Here is a 20,293-nt window from a genome sequence, read left to right as displayed (position 1 = left end):
ACAGGCGCGGTGACGTCGGCAACCAGGAAGTATAAAGCACGTGCCTTTGAAGCCGGCGGCAGCTTTGTCATTCAGCGAGAGCGCTCTGTGTCGGTCTGTCTTTACATATTGCTGTTTTTTGTGCCAGTTTGCACACCTTTATTTTGAGCAATATGTCAACCAAGGGGGAAAGAATGTTAAAACAACTAAGGCCGTTCAGCAGCCACATGGACGGTGTGTTCCTCCCTGTCAACACTTCATTGTTGGTAGGATACACACAGTCTATGCGTGGTCTGCGGAGCACGCACAGTCAGCCCTCGAAAAGGAGCTTCTTCCACTGCGGGTTCTCCGTTCCTGGAAGGCTCTCTTCGAGGAGGGAGCCTTCACTAGCGTTCCTCGCGGGTCTGGCCCCGCTTCCGCCGAGGCGGTAGCTGCACTCGTGGGGATCGCAGCTCGATCTACTAGAGGGAATGGAGACGGGTGATCCCCTATCTCCTTCCTTACCTGGTGGATCGGTAAACCTCCTACTGGATACCTTTACTTCCTTCCAGGAAAAGTTTTTAACACTCCCCCCCCCCCCCCCGATCGCCTCAGTACGAGGAGCTGTTGGACGTGCTGAGTAATGCAGGTAGCTAAATAAGAAAAATGGGCCGCAGGAAAGCAAACTTTATGTTTTCTGCGGACTAAGTCAGCACTTCCAAAACGGAGCTTTCTGTTCTTCCCCGATCTGCACACTGAACTGTCTAGATCATGGGAAAAACTAGAAAGAAAAGATGATGCCGCGGGTTTAACAGACGCTAGCCAGCTATCTGTCACCCAGCCGGGCATCATCCTTGAGAGCTCCGTCTTTGCTTTCCAGGCCGCCTAAATAACTTCAGGCTTGATGGGCAAAATGTACACGTGTCGGGGTTGCTGGACGGGAGCATGAAACCCCAGCCGTGTACCAGCTCCTCACATAAGAGGCTCATAATAGGAGCATTGCAGCCCGTTTCCCTCCGGTGAGACCTATTGGCCGGGATTAGCAACACTCCTGACCGGGGGCTTCAAAGACTAAGCCCGATCCGAGAGTCGTGCTTTAGTCTAAGAGGTCCTCGGCTAAGCGGCCCTGACTCTTGTACCACACGGCCGATGAGGGCAGCCCCTCTCGGGGAGGTTTACGGTGCACCACAGCTAGAAAAACATGGTGACAACACCTCCTCGGGGCCCTCAGGAGATCTGTCAGATAACCCTGCCAGTGTTACAGGGCGCGGCAATCTCCCGCGAACGTCAATTTCTAGTTGTCCTGCCCGGAAACGTAGCAGACCTAGAAAGTTCGCAACCCCCACGGGGGTCTTCAGAGCAACTAATTCAGGTGCATCCTGCCAGTTCGCTGCTACAGGTCACCGAATCAGTTCCTCAAAAATCCAGAAACCAGTCTCGAGAGGCTGGTCCCCTAAGTAGAATTTCTGGCAGCGTGGAAACTACTACCGAATGTTTCTACATGGGCCCTGCGCACTGTAGAGAAAGGTTATTACAACCCCAAGCAGGGTCTGGTAATGGAACAGGAAGTAGAAACTCTCCTGAGGAAGGATGCCATCGAGGTGGTCCCTCCTTAAAACAGAGAGTCCAGGTTCTACAGCCGGTACTTCATTGTTCCCAAGAAGGATGGAGGGCTACGGCCCATTCTAGATCTCAGACAGCTGAACCGCTCAGTCAGAAAACTGAAGTTCAAGATGTTAACTGTCAGACATGTCGTGTCCCAAATCAGGTCCGAGGACTGCTTTGTTACGATAGATCTAAAAGAAGTGTACTTTCACGTCTCCATCCTTCCTCCACACAGGAAGTCTCTCAGGTTCACTTTTAAGGGCAAAGCTTACCAGTACAGAGTTCTTCCTTTCGGCCTAGCACTCTCACCCCGAACTTTCACGAAGTGCGTGGATGCCTCTCTGGCTCCTCTGCGACTCCAGGGCATCCGCATACTTGAACGACTGGCTGATCAAAAAAGACTAGCCAGCTCAGGTCAGTTAGCGGTTCGACATCGAGATGTTGTTCTCGCTCACATGAAAGAGCTGGGGTTGAGACTCAACACCAAGAAAAGTGTGCTGTCTCCATTACAGAGAGCCACTTATCTAGGTGTAGTTTGGGATTCGACCACGATGCAGGCACGAATGTCACCTGCTCGGATTGAGTCGATCCTTACTGCAGTAAATGCGGTCAAGCTAGGTCTGTCACTCACTGTCAAACAGTTCCAAGTACTGTTAGGTCTTATGGCAGCTGCATCCAACGTGATACCTTTTGGTCTGCTGTACATGAGACCGCTACAGTGGTGGCTTAAAACCAGGGGGTTCTCCCCGAGGGGAAACCCATTTCGCAAGATCAAGATCACACGGCGATGCCTACGTGCCTTGGTCATGTGGAAGAAACCCTGGTTCCTGCCTCAGCGGTGTTGGGTGCTCCTTGCTGCCGCGTCACGCTAGCGACGGATGCATCCCTCACTGGGTGGGGAGCGGTCATGAGTGGCCGCTCAGCCCACGGCCTATGGAGCAATCACCATCTCTCTTGGCACATAAACTGCCTAGAGATGCTGGCTGTATTCCAGGCCCTGAAGCATTTCCTTCCAGACCTGAGAAACCATCACGTGCTGAACCGTACAGACAGCACTGTTGTAGTCTATTATATAAACCACCAAGGGGGTCTCCGCTCACGCCCCTTATATAAGCTGGCGTACCGGATCCTCTTGTGGTCTCGAGGAAAGCTTCTCTCTCTGAGAGCAGTCCATATCCCTGGACGTCTCATTTTGGGAGCAGACGTCCTGACGAGGCAGGGGCCGAGGCTCGGGTAGTGGATGCTTCACCCAGAAGTAGTGAAGCAGATTGGGAGAGTGTTTGGCCAGGCTCAAGTGGACCTCTTTGCGACTCAAGAGACATCACGATGTCCCCTCTGGTACTCTCTAGTGCCTCCAGCTCCGTTCGGACTGGACGCCATGATACAGACGTGGCCGAGGCTTCGTCTGTACGCATTTACCCCGATAGCTCTGCTCCCGGGAGTTCTGGAAAGAGTACGCCAGTATCGGGTACAGCTGTTACTACTAGCCCCGTACTGGCCGGCCCGAGTATGGTTCTCGGACATTATCGCCCTCCTCGAAGGCTCTCCATGGGAGATTCCCGTCAGGAGGGACCTCCTCTCCCAGGCCGGGGGCGCAATCTGCCACCCCCACCCGGAGATGTGGAATTTATGGGTGTGGCCCCTGAGGGGGCACAACTCATAGAATCTGGTCTCCCAACTGAGGTTGTCGAGACCATTCTCCAATCCAGAGCTCCCTCTACGAGGAAACTCTATGGCCTTAAGTGGAACCTGTTTGCTTTGTGGTGTCACGAATACCGTTTAGACCAAGCTACTGCCCGTTTGGTACAGTACTAGAGTCCCTGCAAACTCACCTGTCCACAAAACCAGCTCACTCCACCCTCTGAGGGCTGAGGAGTATTTCTCCCTCTGCGCTTGTCGGATGACAGGCAGTGGTCGAGTACTCTATCCTCGAGTGCCTGAGGGTCGAGGAACACATCGCCCTCTAGTTCTGGTATGACCAGACAAAGGCTTATATCGCTCGTGTCCTGGCAAGTTCACCAGGCCGAGTCATTATTGTGTCCCTCTTGTTCTGGGTGCTCCCAGACAAAGGACTACTACCTTCTCCTTGCGTGCCTGAGGGCCGAGGAGCATTTCTAGGAGGTCGAGTACCCTATTCTCTTGTACCTGAGGGCCGAGGACTATTTCTCCCTCTGCACTGGTCGGATGACAGGCAGTGGTCGAGTACCGTATCCTCGAGTGCCTGAGGGCCGAGGAGTATTTCTCCCTCTGCGCTGGTCGGATGACAGGCAGTGGTCAAGTACCCTATCCTCGTGCGCCTGAGGGCCGAGGAGTATTTCTCCCTCTTGCTCTGGTTGGCTACCAGGCAGAGATGTACTATCTTCTCCTCGTGTGCCTGAGGGCCGAGGAGCATTTCTCCCTCTTGTGCTGGTTGGATACCAGACAGAGGTCAAGTACCCTATCCTCATGTGCCTGAGGGCCGAGGACTATTTCTCCCTCTGCGCTGGTCGGATGACAGGCAGTGGTCGAGTACCCTGTCCTCGAGTGCCTGAGGGCCGAGGAACACATTGCCCTCTTGTTCTGGTATGACCAGACAAAGGCTTATATCGCTCGTGTCCTGGCAAGTTCACCAGGCCGAGTCATTATTGTGTCCCTCTTGTTCTGGGTGCTCCCAGACAAAGGACTATTTCCTTCTCCTCGTGTGCCTGAGGGCCGAGGAGCATTTCTCCCTCTTGTGCTGGTTGGATACCAGACAGAGGTCGAGTACCCTATCCTCGTGTGCCTGAGGGCCGTGGAATATTTCTCCCTCTGCGCTGGTTGGATGACAGGCAGTGGTCGATTACCCTATCCTCGAGTGCCTGAGGGCCAAGGAACACATTGCCCTCTTGTTCTGGTATGACCAGACAAAGGCTTATATCGCTCGTGTCCTGGCAAGTTCACCAGGCCGAGTCATTATTGTGTCCCTCTTGTTCTGGGTGTTTCCAGACAAAGGACTACTACCTTCTCCTCGTGTGCCTGAGGGCTGAGGAGTATCTCTCCCTCTTGTCTGGTGGTTTTCACAGACAGAGATGTATTACCACTCGCGTCCTGGCAATTTCCCCAGGCGGAGCCATTCCGGTGTCCTGGCAAGCTCACCAGGCGCTATTTGTGTCCCTCTTGTTCTGGGTGCTCCCAGACAAAGGACTATTACCTTCTCCTCGTGCGCCTGAGGGCCGAGGAGTATTTCTCCCTCTTGCTCTGGCTGGCTACCAGGCAGAGGTGTACTACCTTTCCTCGTCTGCCCGAGGGCCGAGGAATACTATAATTTCCCTCTTGTTCTGGCGGTTCCCCAGACTGAGGCGTAATATTACTCACGACCTGGCAGTTTCCCCAGGCGGAGATTCTCCCTGTGCTCTGGCAAGATTCATCAGACACAACTTTCTTCCACCCTTGTCCTAGCAGACACTAGGCAGGGATTTGGAATCATGGGGGCGTGGGCATCTCGTTCCCCAAAGCGTTGTATGATGCAGCTCAGGTTACGTATGTAACCCTGGTTCCCTGAGGGAACGAGACGCTGCTTCATGGACCATAATTCCCGCATCCCTGTGGCGCTCGCTTCATTCCTAAATGAGCTGCCGTCGGCTTCAAACGCACGTGCTTTATACTTCCTGGTTGCCGACGTCACCGCGCCTGTGACGTCACTCCCGTCTTATGATTGGTTGTTAGACTATGACTCAGAGTGCGGCCCGCCAATGGAGTTCCCCAAAGCGTTGTATGACGCAGTGACTCGTTCCCTCAGGGAAGCAGGGTTACATACATAACCTGAGACGTTCTCTGACTGCAGAACCATTTTCTGTGTAAGCCACTCTTACACTCCAATTTGTGGATCTTCTACCTTTGTGCATTGCAGGAAACATTTGTGGGTTGTTAAATATTCCTCCCTAAAAGCATGCACATAAATGTGGACTTAATACACTGACTACTTCAGCCAATTAGAATTTAGAACAAGCAGAGAGTGTGAGATGTTAAAATGTGATCTGTTTTGTATTACTTCATTAAAACATGCATTGGGTAAAATTGTATTTTGTTCTCACTGTTACCCACTGCTGAATGACAATCAAGTTAATCTTGCTGTATTTAGCATGCCGCTCTGTCAGGCTTTCAAACACATCATTCAGTAGTGCCTAATACTGTGAGAGCTCAAATGCTATAGAGTTTTAATATATTTGTACACTGTCTATCAGGCACACAGTAGGATGAAGCACATGGCTGAACAGTATGAAGATGGACACATTCATCCACAGTATTCCCATCATTCGCATCATGGACAGCAGCGTGAACTGATCTCCCCCCCACCAGAGCAGGTCACTGACCTACACACACACACACACACACACACACACACACACACACACACACACACACACACACACACACACACACACTGGTTTACATGTTTTATGGGGACATTCCATAGGCGTAATGGTTTTTATACTGTACAAACCGTACTTTCTATCGCCCTACACCTACCCTACACCTAAACCTAGCCCTCACAGGAGATTGTGCATACTTTTACTTCCTCAAAAAAACTCATTGTGTATGATTTATAAGCCTGTTTCCTCATGGGGACCTCAGAAATGTCCCCACAAGGTCAAAATTTACTGGTATTCCTATCCTTGTGGGGACATTTGGTCCCCACAACGTGATGAATACCAGTACACACACACACACACACACACACACACACATTTTTAAACAATGTAGTTTTTGTCAGATTATTGACCCTATTAGAAACCTTTTAACAGTCTTCATTCTAAAGTAGGGTCCGTAAAGAATTCATTCAATAACTTCAATGGGGAACTGTGTCGTTCTATAGTGATGTGATGTGTGTTTGTTTTAGGATGATGAGGATGGCATATGGGCATGACAAAAAAGCAACTGGTCTAGCACTGAAAGGTAAGCAATGCAGAGTTTTATAGACTACTGTTTTCCCTCCTCTCCTTATCTCCATAGATTCAAATGAACTACTGAAAATAAACCAAGCATCTGGGCTGTCTGTCTAACTTCGGTCTGTAGTGGTGGTGTTCTCTGGGTTGACACGGCACACAGTCTCCCACACACAGACAAGCACTCCGACTGCCATATGTCTACATCATGGACAAAGGATAACTGCTAGAAGCAAACATTATTTTGTGATTTTGGATTTTAGAATTTAAACTTTTATCATGCCTTAAGATGACATACAGTCATGAACAAAATTATTGGCACCCTTGGTAAATATGGGCAAAGAAGGCTGTAAAAATAAATCTGTGTTGTTTCTCCTGTTGATCTTTAGTCAAAAATTCAAACATTTCATTAAAAATAAACAATTTTAAGTGGGGGGAATATAATATTAAGAAATAAATGGTTTTCTCTAATACACCCTGGCCATAATTATTGACACCCTTGTATTCAAAACTTCCATTTGCATGAAAAACAGCTCTGACCCCCCCCCCCCCCCCCTCCCTTCATGCCTGATGAGGTTTCAGAATATATGGCAAGTGATTTTAGACTATTCCTCCATACAGAATTTCTCCAGATCCTTTAAATATTGGTGCTCACTCTTCTTCAGTTAATCCCACTCATTTTCCATAGGATTCAGGTCAGGGAATTGGGATGGCTATGGCAGAATCTTGATTTTGTGTTCAGTGACCAGTTTTTGTGTTGATTTTAATGTTTGTTTTGAATCAATGTGGTGATGGAAGATCTAACCATGACCCATTATAATATTTCTAACTGAGCAAGTCAGTTTTACCTTTTTTTTTATCTCTTGGTATTTGATATAAAACATGATGGCATGTATCTGGACAAGATGTCCAGGACCTTTGGTGTAAAATTAGGTCCACAAAAAAGAACATCTGGTGATATATTTAAATGTGGACATGGGGCACTTTTTTATCCCTGTGTGCACCAAACCTTTAATGTGTTTAGTGTTCTAGCTCCAAAAAAAAAAAAAAATCTCATTTCATATGGCAATAAAAGCCAGTCCTGGCTGAAGTTCCAGTATGGTAAATTAATATGGTGGAGTTTGATTTTGCATGAGAGCAGATGATTTGTCTGAAATGACTTCTTGTGATGGAGGTGTAGTTTCCTTTATTTTTAATATTTTTTCTGACACTAAAATTCAACTGATTTCTGCAATTTTCCATCTGTGATCTTTGAAGAGTATTTGGCCACTTAAATTGTTCTCTTTGCTGCACATTAAGACAATATAGACCTTTTACGCACTTCCTCATTTTTCGAACGGAAATACGTCAATGAAGTGTATTAGAACTTCCTGTTATCATAGCGGCAGATACGAAAAATGGCAGAGTCGAAGAGTCGCAGTTTCTGTTGTGTTCCAGGCTGTTCGTCTTCCAACCAAAAACAGCCCTACCTTTCATTTCATTCTTTTCCTGTGGATCCAAACCTGAAACCCAAATGGATACAGGCGATCCGAAGAGAGGAAGGGCATAGTTTTGATGTAAAAACAGGTAGCACCTATGTCTGCAGCCGGCACTTCGCTCCGGATGATTACTGTGGTGGCTGCGTCGTTCGTCGCCTGAAGAGTGGTGTTGTCCCGAGCCTATTCCCTTGGAACAACTTTACAGCTCCTTTGAAAAGGGAGTCAGTATATGACAGAACCTTCAAACGTCAGTCTAAACAGCTATGCTGTGAAGATAGCGACATGGTGGCTATGGCAGTTAGGATGGATCAAGACTACGTGACACACCCACCTGCAGGTAAGATTGTTCATAGTGTATTTAGTTAACGCTAGTCAACTATGTGTACCGTTATGCATTTCTACCTGAACAAATTAATGTTAATAATATAAGCTGTTCACGAAATTCAACTAATAAAATAAAAAAAATACAAGAAATCTTAAAATATTTTTCAATAAAATACAATTATTAAGTGTTCATATAAAATAATGCCTTTTTTTTAAATAATGAAACAATTTATTGCTGTGACATCTAGTAAATACACTAAGTTTTATCATACTAGCATGTGTGGAAGTATTTAAAACAAGTGTGTTACAACTGGCCCTGTGTTAGGTTCTGCCCCGCTCTCCCCTATTTTAATTGCATGTATTTAATTACTTTTGAGTATTTTGTCATTTGTATTTTCCTTAACAAAAATAAATTAAATGTAATTTGTAATTAAATATTTAAAATACTTTTTAAAGCATGATTACTGTGTTGTGTTGAAAGGTAGCATAAATATGTTAAGACTGGTTTTTAATTTCTTTATCTTTACAGGTGCTCTGGATGAGGCTTTGGATTACATCCATGACTTAGAAGCCAAGTTGCAAAACACTGGTCTACCACCCCCTACTCTCTTCAGCCGATACTGTTCGACGGACGACCAAATACGTTTTTACACCAAATTTCCATCTGAGAGTGTTTTTACTATTTTTTGGGAGTCGATTGCACCATCTGCACTTAGAGTGGTGTACTGGACCAAAGCACAGAGGGCAGGTGAGGAAGGCTGCGAAGATCCCATCCCACCACGCATCATGCCATTAATAGATGAGTTCTTGATGTACTCCATGCGGGTTGCTGTTGGCATGAAGGAGCAGCTCATTGCTGACATGTTTAATGTGAGCATTGCCAGGGTCAGCAGGGTTACCATCACCTGGGCCAATTATCTTTTTATGATGCTGAGCTCACTTCCCATCTGGATAAGCAGGGAAAAGGTTAAGTCCACTATGCCCCTTAAATTCCAGAGGTACTGTCCCAACGTCAGAGTGGTACTGGACTGCACAGAAATTGCCCTGGAGACAGCCTCATCCCTGACCTTACAGTCAGAAACATTTTCAAATTACAAGAACAGGACGACATTGAAAGGGCTAATTGGAGTTGCTCCCAATGGTTTGGTGACATTCATCTCACCTCTGTACACTGGGTGCATCTCAGATAAGGAGATCACCAGGATCAGTGGAGTCCTTCCCTTGCTGGAGCCAGGAGACGATGTCATGGCGGACAAAGGGTTCCTCATTCAAGACCTCCTTGCTGACGTCGGTGCTAAGCTCATCATTCCACCTGTTAAGCGTTCAGCTCAATTCAGCAAGGAGGAAACGGAACAAACCCAAGCCATTGCTGCCTCCGAATTATAGTGGAAAGAGTGATCGGTAGGGTAAAGTCCTTTCACATCTGGGACTCTCTCGTGCCGCTTACACTGATTGGCAGTGTGAATCAGATCTGGCTTAACTGCTGTGTTTTGGCAAATTATCAAGGACCTTTTTGTTTTGAAGAGTGAATTAATGTTTTGTATGTAAATAAAGTATAATGTGTAAATAGTATGTAAATAATTTAGTGTTCCTACATATTCTTAAAAATCAAATTAAATATAATTGTTATATTCTTAATATTTTTCTGTTGAAATGTGACTTCACTAATTTGTGTGAAATTAGTGATTTGTGTGAAAATGTGATTTCACTAAAACATTAGATGAACAAATAAAACAATTTGTCAAAATTGTGCATCATTTATTTTTTGGTATGTGTAACATCAACTGATTAATTACAACTCATAACAAACATTTACAATAAAAAATAACATTACGGATCATCAACAGTAAGACAGAAGGCTAAACTGATTGGTAAAGACAAGATTAGTGTAATTCAAGGTATGCATTCATGTATGTGCCATAATAATATATATCTAATTTCTCTTTCATTTCCGCTATGAATGAGTCATCACGCCAAATTCTTTCCACAGTTAAAGTTGATTGGGTATCGGTAACAAAGTCACACCATGTCAGTCCTGTGATTGCCAGTTGGCCCTGAACCTGCCAGTAGTACTTATGTGTTCTTGGTCTGTGCCATCTTTGTAAGCCACTTGTGCAGGCCAGGGGGGGTGGAACAGCCTGCAGACCCAGCTGTGAATAGTGTGCGGTCTGGTACAGAATGGCAACTATGTGATTGCAGAATCCTTTACCAGCCGCACAACTGCAGCAGAAAGCCTTCAGGTTGGCACTTTCTGCCTCCAGTGATATCTAGACACAATAAATTAAATAGGTTACACTGAAGTCATACTTATGTTGCTACATCAATGTTCATAATAACATGAAACTATAACTTTCAGTAGGGTGGCCAGATTTGAGTTGGTAAAAAAGAGGAGTGTAGTGAGTTTGTGAGATATTTCATCGAGAGTAATGGGTGTGCAGAGCTGCGTACATAATGCAAATATGATTACATTTCATGTATGTTCATTGTTCAATGTTATTTTATTATATATGTATCAAAAAAGAGGACTTGTCCGGGAAAAAGAGGACGTCTGGTCACCCTACCAGTAAAATAATAGTAAGTGAAGAAAGTGCCGCAACCGCAGCAAGAAGAGTGAACACGCTAGAACGGGCAACTTTTTAAACTTTTGCCAACCGGCATTCTGTCTATAGTCAAACCTCCAGTTTGTGAGGCTCCTTGCTCTTTCTCATTGACCTGAAGCATCTACCTCTCACTACTACCTGTCCCTGGAGTATATTTGATACTATAACCGCATGCAACAAGAAAACATTACATGTTATCTCACATAGAAATACTCAACTTTGCAAAACAATGTCAGTAACATTTCACATTTACCTACTAACGTTACAGCTTCACCAAACTACTGGTTGTTATGTTAATCTCATGCCATCTCACTTAAACATACACACGACATATTCACTGCGATATGTTATACCTTATATTACAAATTCACAACACTTAATTTACAGCTAACGTAAACAGAGTTATAACCGGTGATACGGCTTTGGCTAAAGCTAAAGCTAGCTAAAGCTTACCTTGGTAATTGTGGATAAACTCTTTGTGGAAGAATTTATATCCCTTGTCCAGTTTGTTCCCTTTAGTGGACGAATGCATCTCCACACTCTTCACCACATCGGCGCTGGTGAACTTCGGAAGACAACTCAGGCTCGTCGAAAACACTCTAGCTGCCATTTCTCCGCCAAAAAAACTCATACCGGAACTGGGTTTACACTTCGTTGACGTACTTCCGGTTTTTGCGTAAAAGATCTATTGACACACATCATGTTTCAAGCAGATTTTTAACATCTCCAGTCCATTAAAACTTCTTAATTATTTCCCTGATGTTGGAAATAAGAATATTTAATGTTTTAAGTATTTTCTTAAAGCCACTTTGTATTGTGTAAAGATCAACAATCTTTTGCTGTACATCAGAAGTATATTCTTTGGTTTTACCCATTGTGATGAATGATTAGGTTGGTTTGGGCTTTGTGTTACTAATATTTATTCATCTGTGCACCAAGACGTTGTGGCGTCGCCACTATTCTCCGTATTGCATTTTTGTTTGTTTTTTATTTTTTTCCCTTCACTCCGCCTACAAAACACCTGACGAATGACAGCCAAGACCAATTAGGAGAACGTGTGTATATATATAGTGCACGGGTTAGAGACAAAAAAGGAAGTTGTACCGGAACTTGGGGGAAAGGAAGTCGAACCGAGAACACGTTGGGTCACGTTCCTTCAGGAGGCAGCCCTTGCGGGTGGATTTGGTGGATTGTGGATTTCTGGGAAAGGTGGAAGAGATGTGCTACCGGTTTAGCCTGTTGGCAAAGGACATTTTGCTAGTGGATGTCTCGTTGGCCATTTGGGATTTCACAGGAGGTTTTCGTCATACTTCAAAAAGCGGCGTTTTGGAGCCAGGAAAAGGAGCTGAAACAAGCCGACGCCACCAATGTTCCCAAGCCCTTCACGTCTAGCCATCCGTGCTGCCAGCTTGGTCAGTGTTCGCTCGTAATTATCGTCACACATATATACATTGCACTCATTGCTCACTCATATTTAGAAACTTATTATTCATTTATATATATATTTTTTGTTTGTATTCTGTTTTGTTTTGGTTAGTTATTTCTCTACGTTTGTAGTGAAATGGTGTTTCTTGTTCATATGATGCGAATGTTACCCTGCCTACCTCATTAAAAGCCAAGAAAATAGCATTTACTTTCTCAGTTGTATTGTTTTTGTGATTAAGTTAGTATTATGTATGTAGCGGATGGTAATGTGTAGCGTGCTATCCGGGATAACTATAATGAATATGTGACAAATTTACTTGTCTGGCGCCCGAACATCAGTAACTAATTGTTTCTTTTTTTTCTTTCCTGTGAGGTTTTGTTGGTATATCAAGTAAAGTTTGAGTGCTGATGTCATTAACAAAGATTTGTGGTCTAGCAGTCCGGACACAGCGTCATCATACGGGTGACCCGGGTTTGCTTCCCGCATCTGACGAACTTTATTTTTTTTATTTTTATAAATGAATTACTTTTTTGGGCAACCACCGTTACAGAAATGGCGCCTGAACAGGGACATGGATTAAATAACCTGGATTGTGAACATTTCACTCTATGAACTGTACTTTGGGAAATTAACCAATCTTTTGTGTCATCTGCTCTGGTTATGTATTTGGTTTGATGTCTGGAAAATGCTGTAAAGATTTTTGAGAGGTACTGTTTTATTTTGTTTTGAAACCCCAACCCCCATTGCCCATAACAGAGACAAAAGCCTTACATTTCTATCATTTTTTATTTTTATTTTTTATTTTTCATTCCCAACATTTCAAGTACATCCACACATTATAAGGTATGGCCACTTCCCCTTCTCCATCTTCCACTTGTGTGGATATCGATGTACCTGATGCCCCTAGCATTTCCACTCCAATTTGGCCACTTCCTGTACAAACCCAGACCCTTTCAGAATTGTCTTCACGTGCCCCAACCATGTATAACATTTCCACTCCCCCTAGTTTCATCTATCCTAGAACCCAGGTGCAGATGCTTCCTACTACTCTTGGAGGCAGTTCTCCTGTGCAACCGCTCTCTTGGCCCTCCCAACATGACAGCATGCAAATTTGTACATCCATGAACGTTACATCACCCTCGATGGTTCAGCATGATCTGCCTGGCATCCTCCCCACTCCTGGGCAGGGAATTCAACAATTTAATGCTCATGTGCAAGGCAACTGGGACAATTGGATGGAATTCATCAAAAGACAGGAGAAAGCTGTAAATGAGCTTACCCAGGTACTGAAGACGTCCTCTTCCCACCACGAGAACCAGATATTTGATCTTGCAGCTAAGGTGGAGTCCAACAATCAACAGGTTGTCACCCTAATGACTGCAGCTAAACAACAAGAGGTATCTGAGACCGACCAATTGATTAAAGCTGTGCAACTGATGATCACAAAGGAAATTCAAAAAATGGAACTGTCCTTCACTTCTATAATCCAGGATAAGGTGGAACAGCTACGGATGGAGGTCCAACAGGATATCAAAGTTGTTGAGATTGTCAAGAATGAGATTGTCAAAATGATTCTAAAAAATATCAAGCCTTACCTTGCAAGCCAGCTGCGCAGTCGTGTCAACACAGTCGAGGATCTGGTTAGACTCGGACATCAACTGGAAAAAGACCATGAAGAACAGCTTCGGTATGAAGGTCGTGTGAGCTGCAAACAACAAGCCAATTCACAAAAACCTTTATCTAACCGACCTGCTGAGAAACCGCCTGTTCAGTGTTGGAGGTGTAATGGACCACATTCTCCAGGCAACTGCCCAATGTATGTACATCCCCCTCCCCAGCAGTCTTCTGGTCAACAACATTTCACTCATGGAAAGTATTCTCACCACTCTGCAAAATCAGGAGGGCGATCCACGAATAACAATGTAGCAGCCTCTGAAAAATCCCAGGCACAGGTAGGACTTCATACTTCAAGCTCAAATGTAACCATGACCATACCACAGCAATTAGTAGTCCCAATTTGTGTTGGATCCTGGTCGGATGAAGGAATGGAAAAGAACCAGCAAAAGCAAACTAAACTTGACTCTGTGAAGTGCTGTCCCCCCTCCTCAATCTTCCTTGACCATATTATACAGAGACAGTGTGGACGATGCAACATTAATTCGAGATGCTGGAAGTAAAGCACATTTATCTATGGATGGGAAACAGCAATTACATGCGATTCTGGAAAGCAATCCACGAGTTTGAACACATCGAACTGGGCGAACTGATGTCTTGCAACATCGTATATATACCACCTGCCAAGTTCCGATTAGACAACGAGCATATCGATTATCCCCTGTCAAACAGCAGGAAATGGAGGAGCAACTGGAGGTGATGTTGAAAGAAGGAATTGTGGAGCCATCACATTCTGCTTGGGCTTCACCAGTAGTCCTGGTTCCAAAGAAAAATGGAAAATTAAGGTTCTGTGTAGACTACCGTAAAGTCAATGCAACTACAGAAAATGATGCTTACCCTCTTACAAACATTGCAGAGATTCTAGAATCACTCTCCGGGGCTTCAATTTTCTCTACTATAGACCTCAACAGTGGATACTGGCAAGTGGCAATGGATCCTGACAGTAAAGCTAAGACTGCATTTATTGTGTCTGCAGGTCTATATCACTTTAATGTAATGCCCTTTGGATTGAAAAACGTTCCAGAGGCTGATGGAGACAGTCCTGGGAGAGTTGAGAAAGAAAATATGCTTTGTCTATATTGATGAAATTATCGTTTATTCCACCTCAGTGGACCAGCACTTCTGTGACCTGAAAACTGTTCTCCACCGGCTGGAAACTGCCGGCTTGACCATTAACTTGAAAAAGTGCAAGTTTTTTCTTTCAGAAATCACCTTTCTGGGACATGTCGTAAGCAATAAGGGCATCACAGCTGATTCAAGCAAAGTCAAGGCCATTCGTACCTTTCCTGTTCCTAAAACCTTGAAAGAAGTTCAGAGGTTTCTTGGATTAGCCGGTTGGTACCACCGGTTTGTGCCAAACTTTTCTAAAATTGCTGAGCCCCTTAATTCCCTGAAGAAAAATGGACGGGTGTTTTACTGGACGACACAGTGCCAACAAGCGTTTGACCAGTTAAAAGCATGCCTTACCTCACCTCCCATTTTAGGCCATCCTGATCTTCAAGTTCCTTTCATTGTATACACAGATGCGAGTGACACTGGATTGGGGGCCATTCTCACGCAGAGGAAAGATCTTGGCAAAGAGGAAGTTATTGCGTATGCTAGTCGTACATTAACTGGAGCAGAGATCAATTATACGGCAACAGAAAAGGAATGTCTGGCAGTTATATGGGCCTTAGAAAAGTGGGAACATTACCTTGAATACAAACTTTTCACTGTTGTCACAGATCACTCTGCTCTGCAATGGGTCATGGGATCCACTAAGACTAACAGTCGCCTTATCCGATGGGTCCTGAGACTGCAAAAATTCAACTTTGTCATTGAATACCGCAAGGGAAAACTAAATGTCGCCCCTGATGCTCTGTCCAGGTCTTTACTCACCACAAATTCTCCCATCACAGCACTTTATGCCAAGCAAAAGACGGACCAACACTCAGAGCCTCTGGTGACAGATATTGTCTTATGGGAGGAGCAACATAATGACTGTGAAATAACAAAGTTATTACAAGCAGTGGCAAAACAACAAAGCCCTCAGATGGACCAATATGAAGTGGTAGAGGACAAGTTGTATCATAAAACTCACCTGAAGAATGATCAAATACACTATAGAGTGTATGTGCCCCACAGTCTCCGTTCAACCCTTCTGCAGCACTATCATTCACATCCCCTGAGTGGTCACTGTGGAATTTATAAGACCTATAAGCGGCTCCAAGAAGTAGCGTTTTGGCCAGGTATGTGGACTGATGTAAAACATCATGTCAGGGAATGTGTGAAATGCCAAACTCTTCGGCATGATAATCGGAAACCTGCAGGGAAACTCCAACAAATTACCACCACTAAACCAAACGAAATGCTGGGAGTTGATATTATGGGTCCACTACCCCGGAGTACACAGCAAAACGAATACTTGCTGGTCTTCGTTGATTATTACTCACGATGGGTTGAGTTTTTCCCCATGCGTCATGCCACTGCTCAAAGTATTGCGACCATTTTCAGAAAAGAAATCTTAACTCGTTGGGGAGTTCCAGACTTCATTCTTTCGGACCGAGGCACCCAGTTCGTCTCATCTGTTTTCAGAGGAGTATGTGAAAAATGGAAAGTGACACCAAAATTAACTACAGCATATCATCCTCAGACCAACATGACGGAACGTGTTAATAGAACTCTCAAAAATATGATTGTGTCATATGTGGACGATAAACATAATAAATGGGATCAGTTCTTACCTGAGATGAGATTCGCAATCAACTCTGCTATCCAGGAAACCACTGGAGTAACTCCAGCAGAACTGTACCTTGGAAGGAAACTGAAAGGGCCAATGGATAAAGTTCTGCACGGTCCAGATCTCACTCCTGATACCACCTCTTATGACGTAATCTCTCACATACAACAACTGCAATGTCAAGTGAAGGAGAGTAGTAAAAAAGCTCAACAGCGACAACCTCGGAACTATAACAAAAAAAGAAGAGACAGCACTTTTAAGACCAAAGACCGGGTATGGCTTCGAAATTTTCCTCAATCTAGTGCACAAAACAAGTTTAGCGCCAAATTGGCACCTAAATGGAAAGGCCCTTACCGGGTTCTGAAGGTATTGGGACCAGTGAATTTCCGCATAGCGTTGGAGGCCACGGGAGAGGATGTATGCACTGCACATGTGTGCAATCTTAAAATGTGTTTCCCCACAGCTGAACAGTTGGAGGATCAAGGAAGGAAGAGATTGCAGGATATCTTCCAAGAAACCTCAGATGAGGAGGAATTTTTAGGCTTTTGATTCTTTTCTCCTACAACCATGGGTTGTTTAAACCTGGGGGGGGGGGGGGGTACAAAACACCTGACGAATGAAAGCGAAGACCAATTAGGAGAACGTGTGTATATATATATATAGTGCACGGTTTAGAGACAAAAAAGGAAGTTGTACCGGAACTTGGGGGAAAGGAAGTCGAACCGAGAACACGTTGGGTCACGTTCCTTCGGGAGGCAGCCCTTGCGGGTGGATTTGGTGGATTGTGGATTTCTGGGAAAGGTGGATGAGGTGTGCTACCGGTTTAGCCTGTTGGCAAAGGACAACGTCATGACTGGACAACATCATGTTTCCGGTCACCTTGGTGTGCTAAGAAATTGGAAATTTCAATGGAAATATATTTAGGAGATAATTTACTCATAAGAATTTCTAAGGGTGCCAATAATTGTGGCCAGGGTGTATTTGAGAAAAACATTTTTTCATAAAGTTATATTCCACCTCACTTTAAATTGTTTAATTTTAATGAAATGTTAGAATTTTGCCGAATTTTTGACTAAAAGAGCTAAAGGAGAAACAATGCAGATTTATTTTTACAGCCTTCTTTGCCCATATTTACCAAGGGTGCCAACAATTTTGTCCATGACTGTATTAAAAATGCTCTGATCATGAATGTTTATACAAAAAAGTCAAAAGAGCTATGATGTGAAATATTTTTGGAATATAATTTAGCAGATTGTTAATTGAGTTTAAAAGCAACATTCTATCAATTTTGTTTGGATTTTCAGTATAGCGGTTTTCAATTTATAAGTAAATTAAGGTAAATTGTGCATAAAACTTTGCATGAAAAGACTTTCACGATTACACAACATAACACTCAGAACCGCCCTCCAAGATAAGGAGATTACACAAAAAAAAAAAAAACATTTTGCATTAAACAGGCACTGGGAAGGCACTGATTTTAGGTGTTTCATGCACATTGTATATTAACATCAGCTTTTATATTTTATGTGAATTAGAGACAGTTTGTTAAACTGTGGAATTTGCATTCTTCTTAGAGAACTGCAATCATACTTCTGTAAAGAGACGATTGTAGAAAAAGCTGCTTTTTTTCAGATGTTTTTTTTTTTTTTTTTTTTGAGTGCAACGTGCAAGTTTAACAAATCCTACACACTTAAAAATGAAGGTGCTGTAAAAGGTTCTTCACAGCGATGCCATAGAAGAACCATTTTTGGTTTCACAACAAACCATTCAGTTAAAGGTTCTTTAAAGAACCATTTCTTTCTTACCTTTTTATAATCTGAAAAACCTTATTTTGCCACAGAGAACCTTTTGTGAAACTGAAAGGATGTTCAGATGTTATTTATGGAACCATTTAAACAAAAAAGTGTCACAAGCCGGGTTTGACTCTCGTCATCTAGCCTCTTCTATCTATGCCATCTCTCTCTCTCTCTCTTTCTCTCTCTCTCTCTCTCTCTCTCTCCCAGCTGTCTGCTATCGCAATCTGGGTTCGCACTGATTGCTACAGCACCTGATCCCCACTATGCCCTGATTGCCCTCTCTATTTCTACCTGTTTGTTTCTGGGCTTTACTGCCAGATTATTACTTTTTATGTCTGAACGTTGTCTCTACGAAAACCTCTATCCTGTTGCAAGATAAGTTAACTCAACTCAAGTCAAGTCAAGTCTAGTCCTGTCGTGTTTATTGTCCGGTCCTGTCGTATTGCAAGTAACTGTCTAGAGTCTTCTGTGTCTGCCCAGTCATCCTGTTTTGCGCCTTCGGCGACTTACCCTTCCCTGGATGCCCACCGCTGGCTCACCCGTACCTGCTGAGGAATTCCCCCTTGCTGCGCTACCGGGGTCTGTGCGCACCTGCTGATTCTGAGACTTTTTCGTTCCTGTTTATCCTGCTTCATTTTTCCTGTTCTGCGCTACTGAAGTGGAGGTGGACGGCAGACAGCTTGTGTTAATATTTTTGTCGTTGCAAAGAACGAATAAAGACTTCTGTTTGCTTTTCCTGGCCTTCGCCTCTGGGTCCTTCTCTCATCACGTAACAAAAAGGTTCTTCTATGGCATCGTGAAGCACCTTTATTTTTAAGAGTGTACATACATTATGAATATGTGAAATATATCTCATGGATATTGTAAGTGATTATACCATCAGTTATTTCATAAGAAATTATTATACAAATAAAGCTGGTGCTTATATCTTCTACATGGCATCACAAAATTGGTGAGTAAAGATTATTTGGTCAAATAAATGTTGGCATGTAAAGTCCAAACTAAGCAGCTTCAATTATTGGCCAGAGTTTTGTGTGCTGTGGAAATTAGAATTTATCTAGACATGCTCCAGAATGTTTTAAAAAACTGAAAAGTGTCCAAAAATATTAAGATTACACGGCTTACAATACTTTCAGATTTTCCTTTCATGGTCCAAAAGGAAAAGCTTTTCAATCTCATTACAACAATCACACATGCTCTCTCGCACACTTGCTTTCTCTGCATCTCTCTCTCGCACACACCTACACATGCTACTTTGATACTCCAATTAACACCAGATAGCAGCATGAGCCTCTGTTGTTAGTTCTTAAATGATGCTTTCGCAATAGCAAGGCTTCAGCTGTACCAAAGAAAGACACATAGGGCCAGACTATCTATCAGCTTGTGCACATGCAAACTCAATAAAATAGATAATAAATAAAAATAAAATAACACAAAAATAAAAACTACTGTCATGATTTACCAAGGACACACAGTGAAGAAAATTATGATTAAAAGGCAAGACACATTTATGTGAGTAGAGTATTGAAATAAATTTTGCAACATGATTTACTAAGGTTTGTGGAAGTCTAAACTATCTCTAAAACTATCTCTTAAAGGGATAGAGCCCAAAATGAAAATTTTATAATTTACTCATTAGTTGTTTGAAACCTGTATGAGCTTCCTTTTTCTGCTGGACACAAAAGAAGGTGTTTTGAAAAATGTAGGTAACCAAATACTTATACCTTGTACCTTACTATAAGTCAATAGCTACTAGCAACTTCTTTAAAACATCTTTTGTGTTATACAGCTGAAAGTCAAATTTATACA

General features: G+C 43.6%; 1 protein-coding gene across 1 annotated transcript in view; it reads left to right on the top strand.

Moving 5' to 3' along the window:
- Positions 1-6,448, top strand: part of LOC141287664 (ELKS/Rab6-interacting/CAST family member 1) — a 64,117-nt gene extending 57,669 nt beyond the window's left edge. The window contains exons 11-12 of the mRNA XM_073819812.1: positions 5,766-5,885; positions 6,422-6,448. Of these exons, the coding sequence (XP_073675913.1) occupies positions 5,766-5,885; positions 6,422-6,448 (147 nt within the window). The remainder of the gene's footprint in view (positions 1-5,765; positions 5,886-6,421) is intronic.
- The last annotated feature ends 13,845 nt before the right edge of the window (positions 6,449-20,293 follow it).

This window comes from Garra rufa, chromosome 15 (genome assembly GCF_049309525.1).
Source record: "Garra rufa chromosome 15, GarRuf1.0, whole genome shotgun sequence".
In the NCBI taxonomy this organism is placed as follows: domain Eukaryota; kingdom Metazoa; phylum Chordata; class Actinopteri; order Cypriniformes; family Cyprinidae; genus Garra; species Garra rufa.
This window is presented reverse-complemented; position numbering and strand designations above follow the sequence as displayed.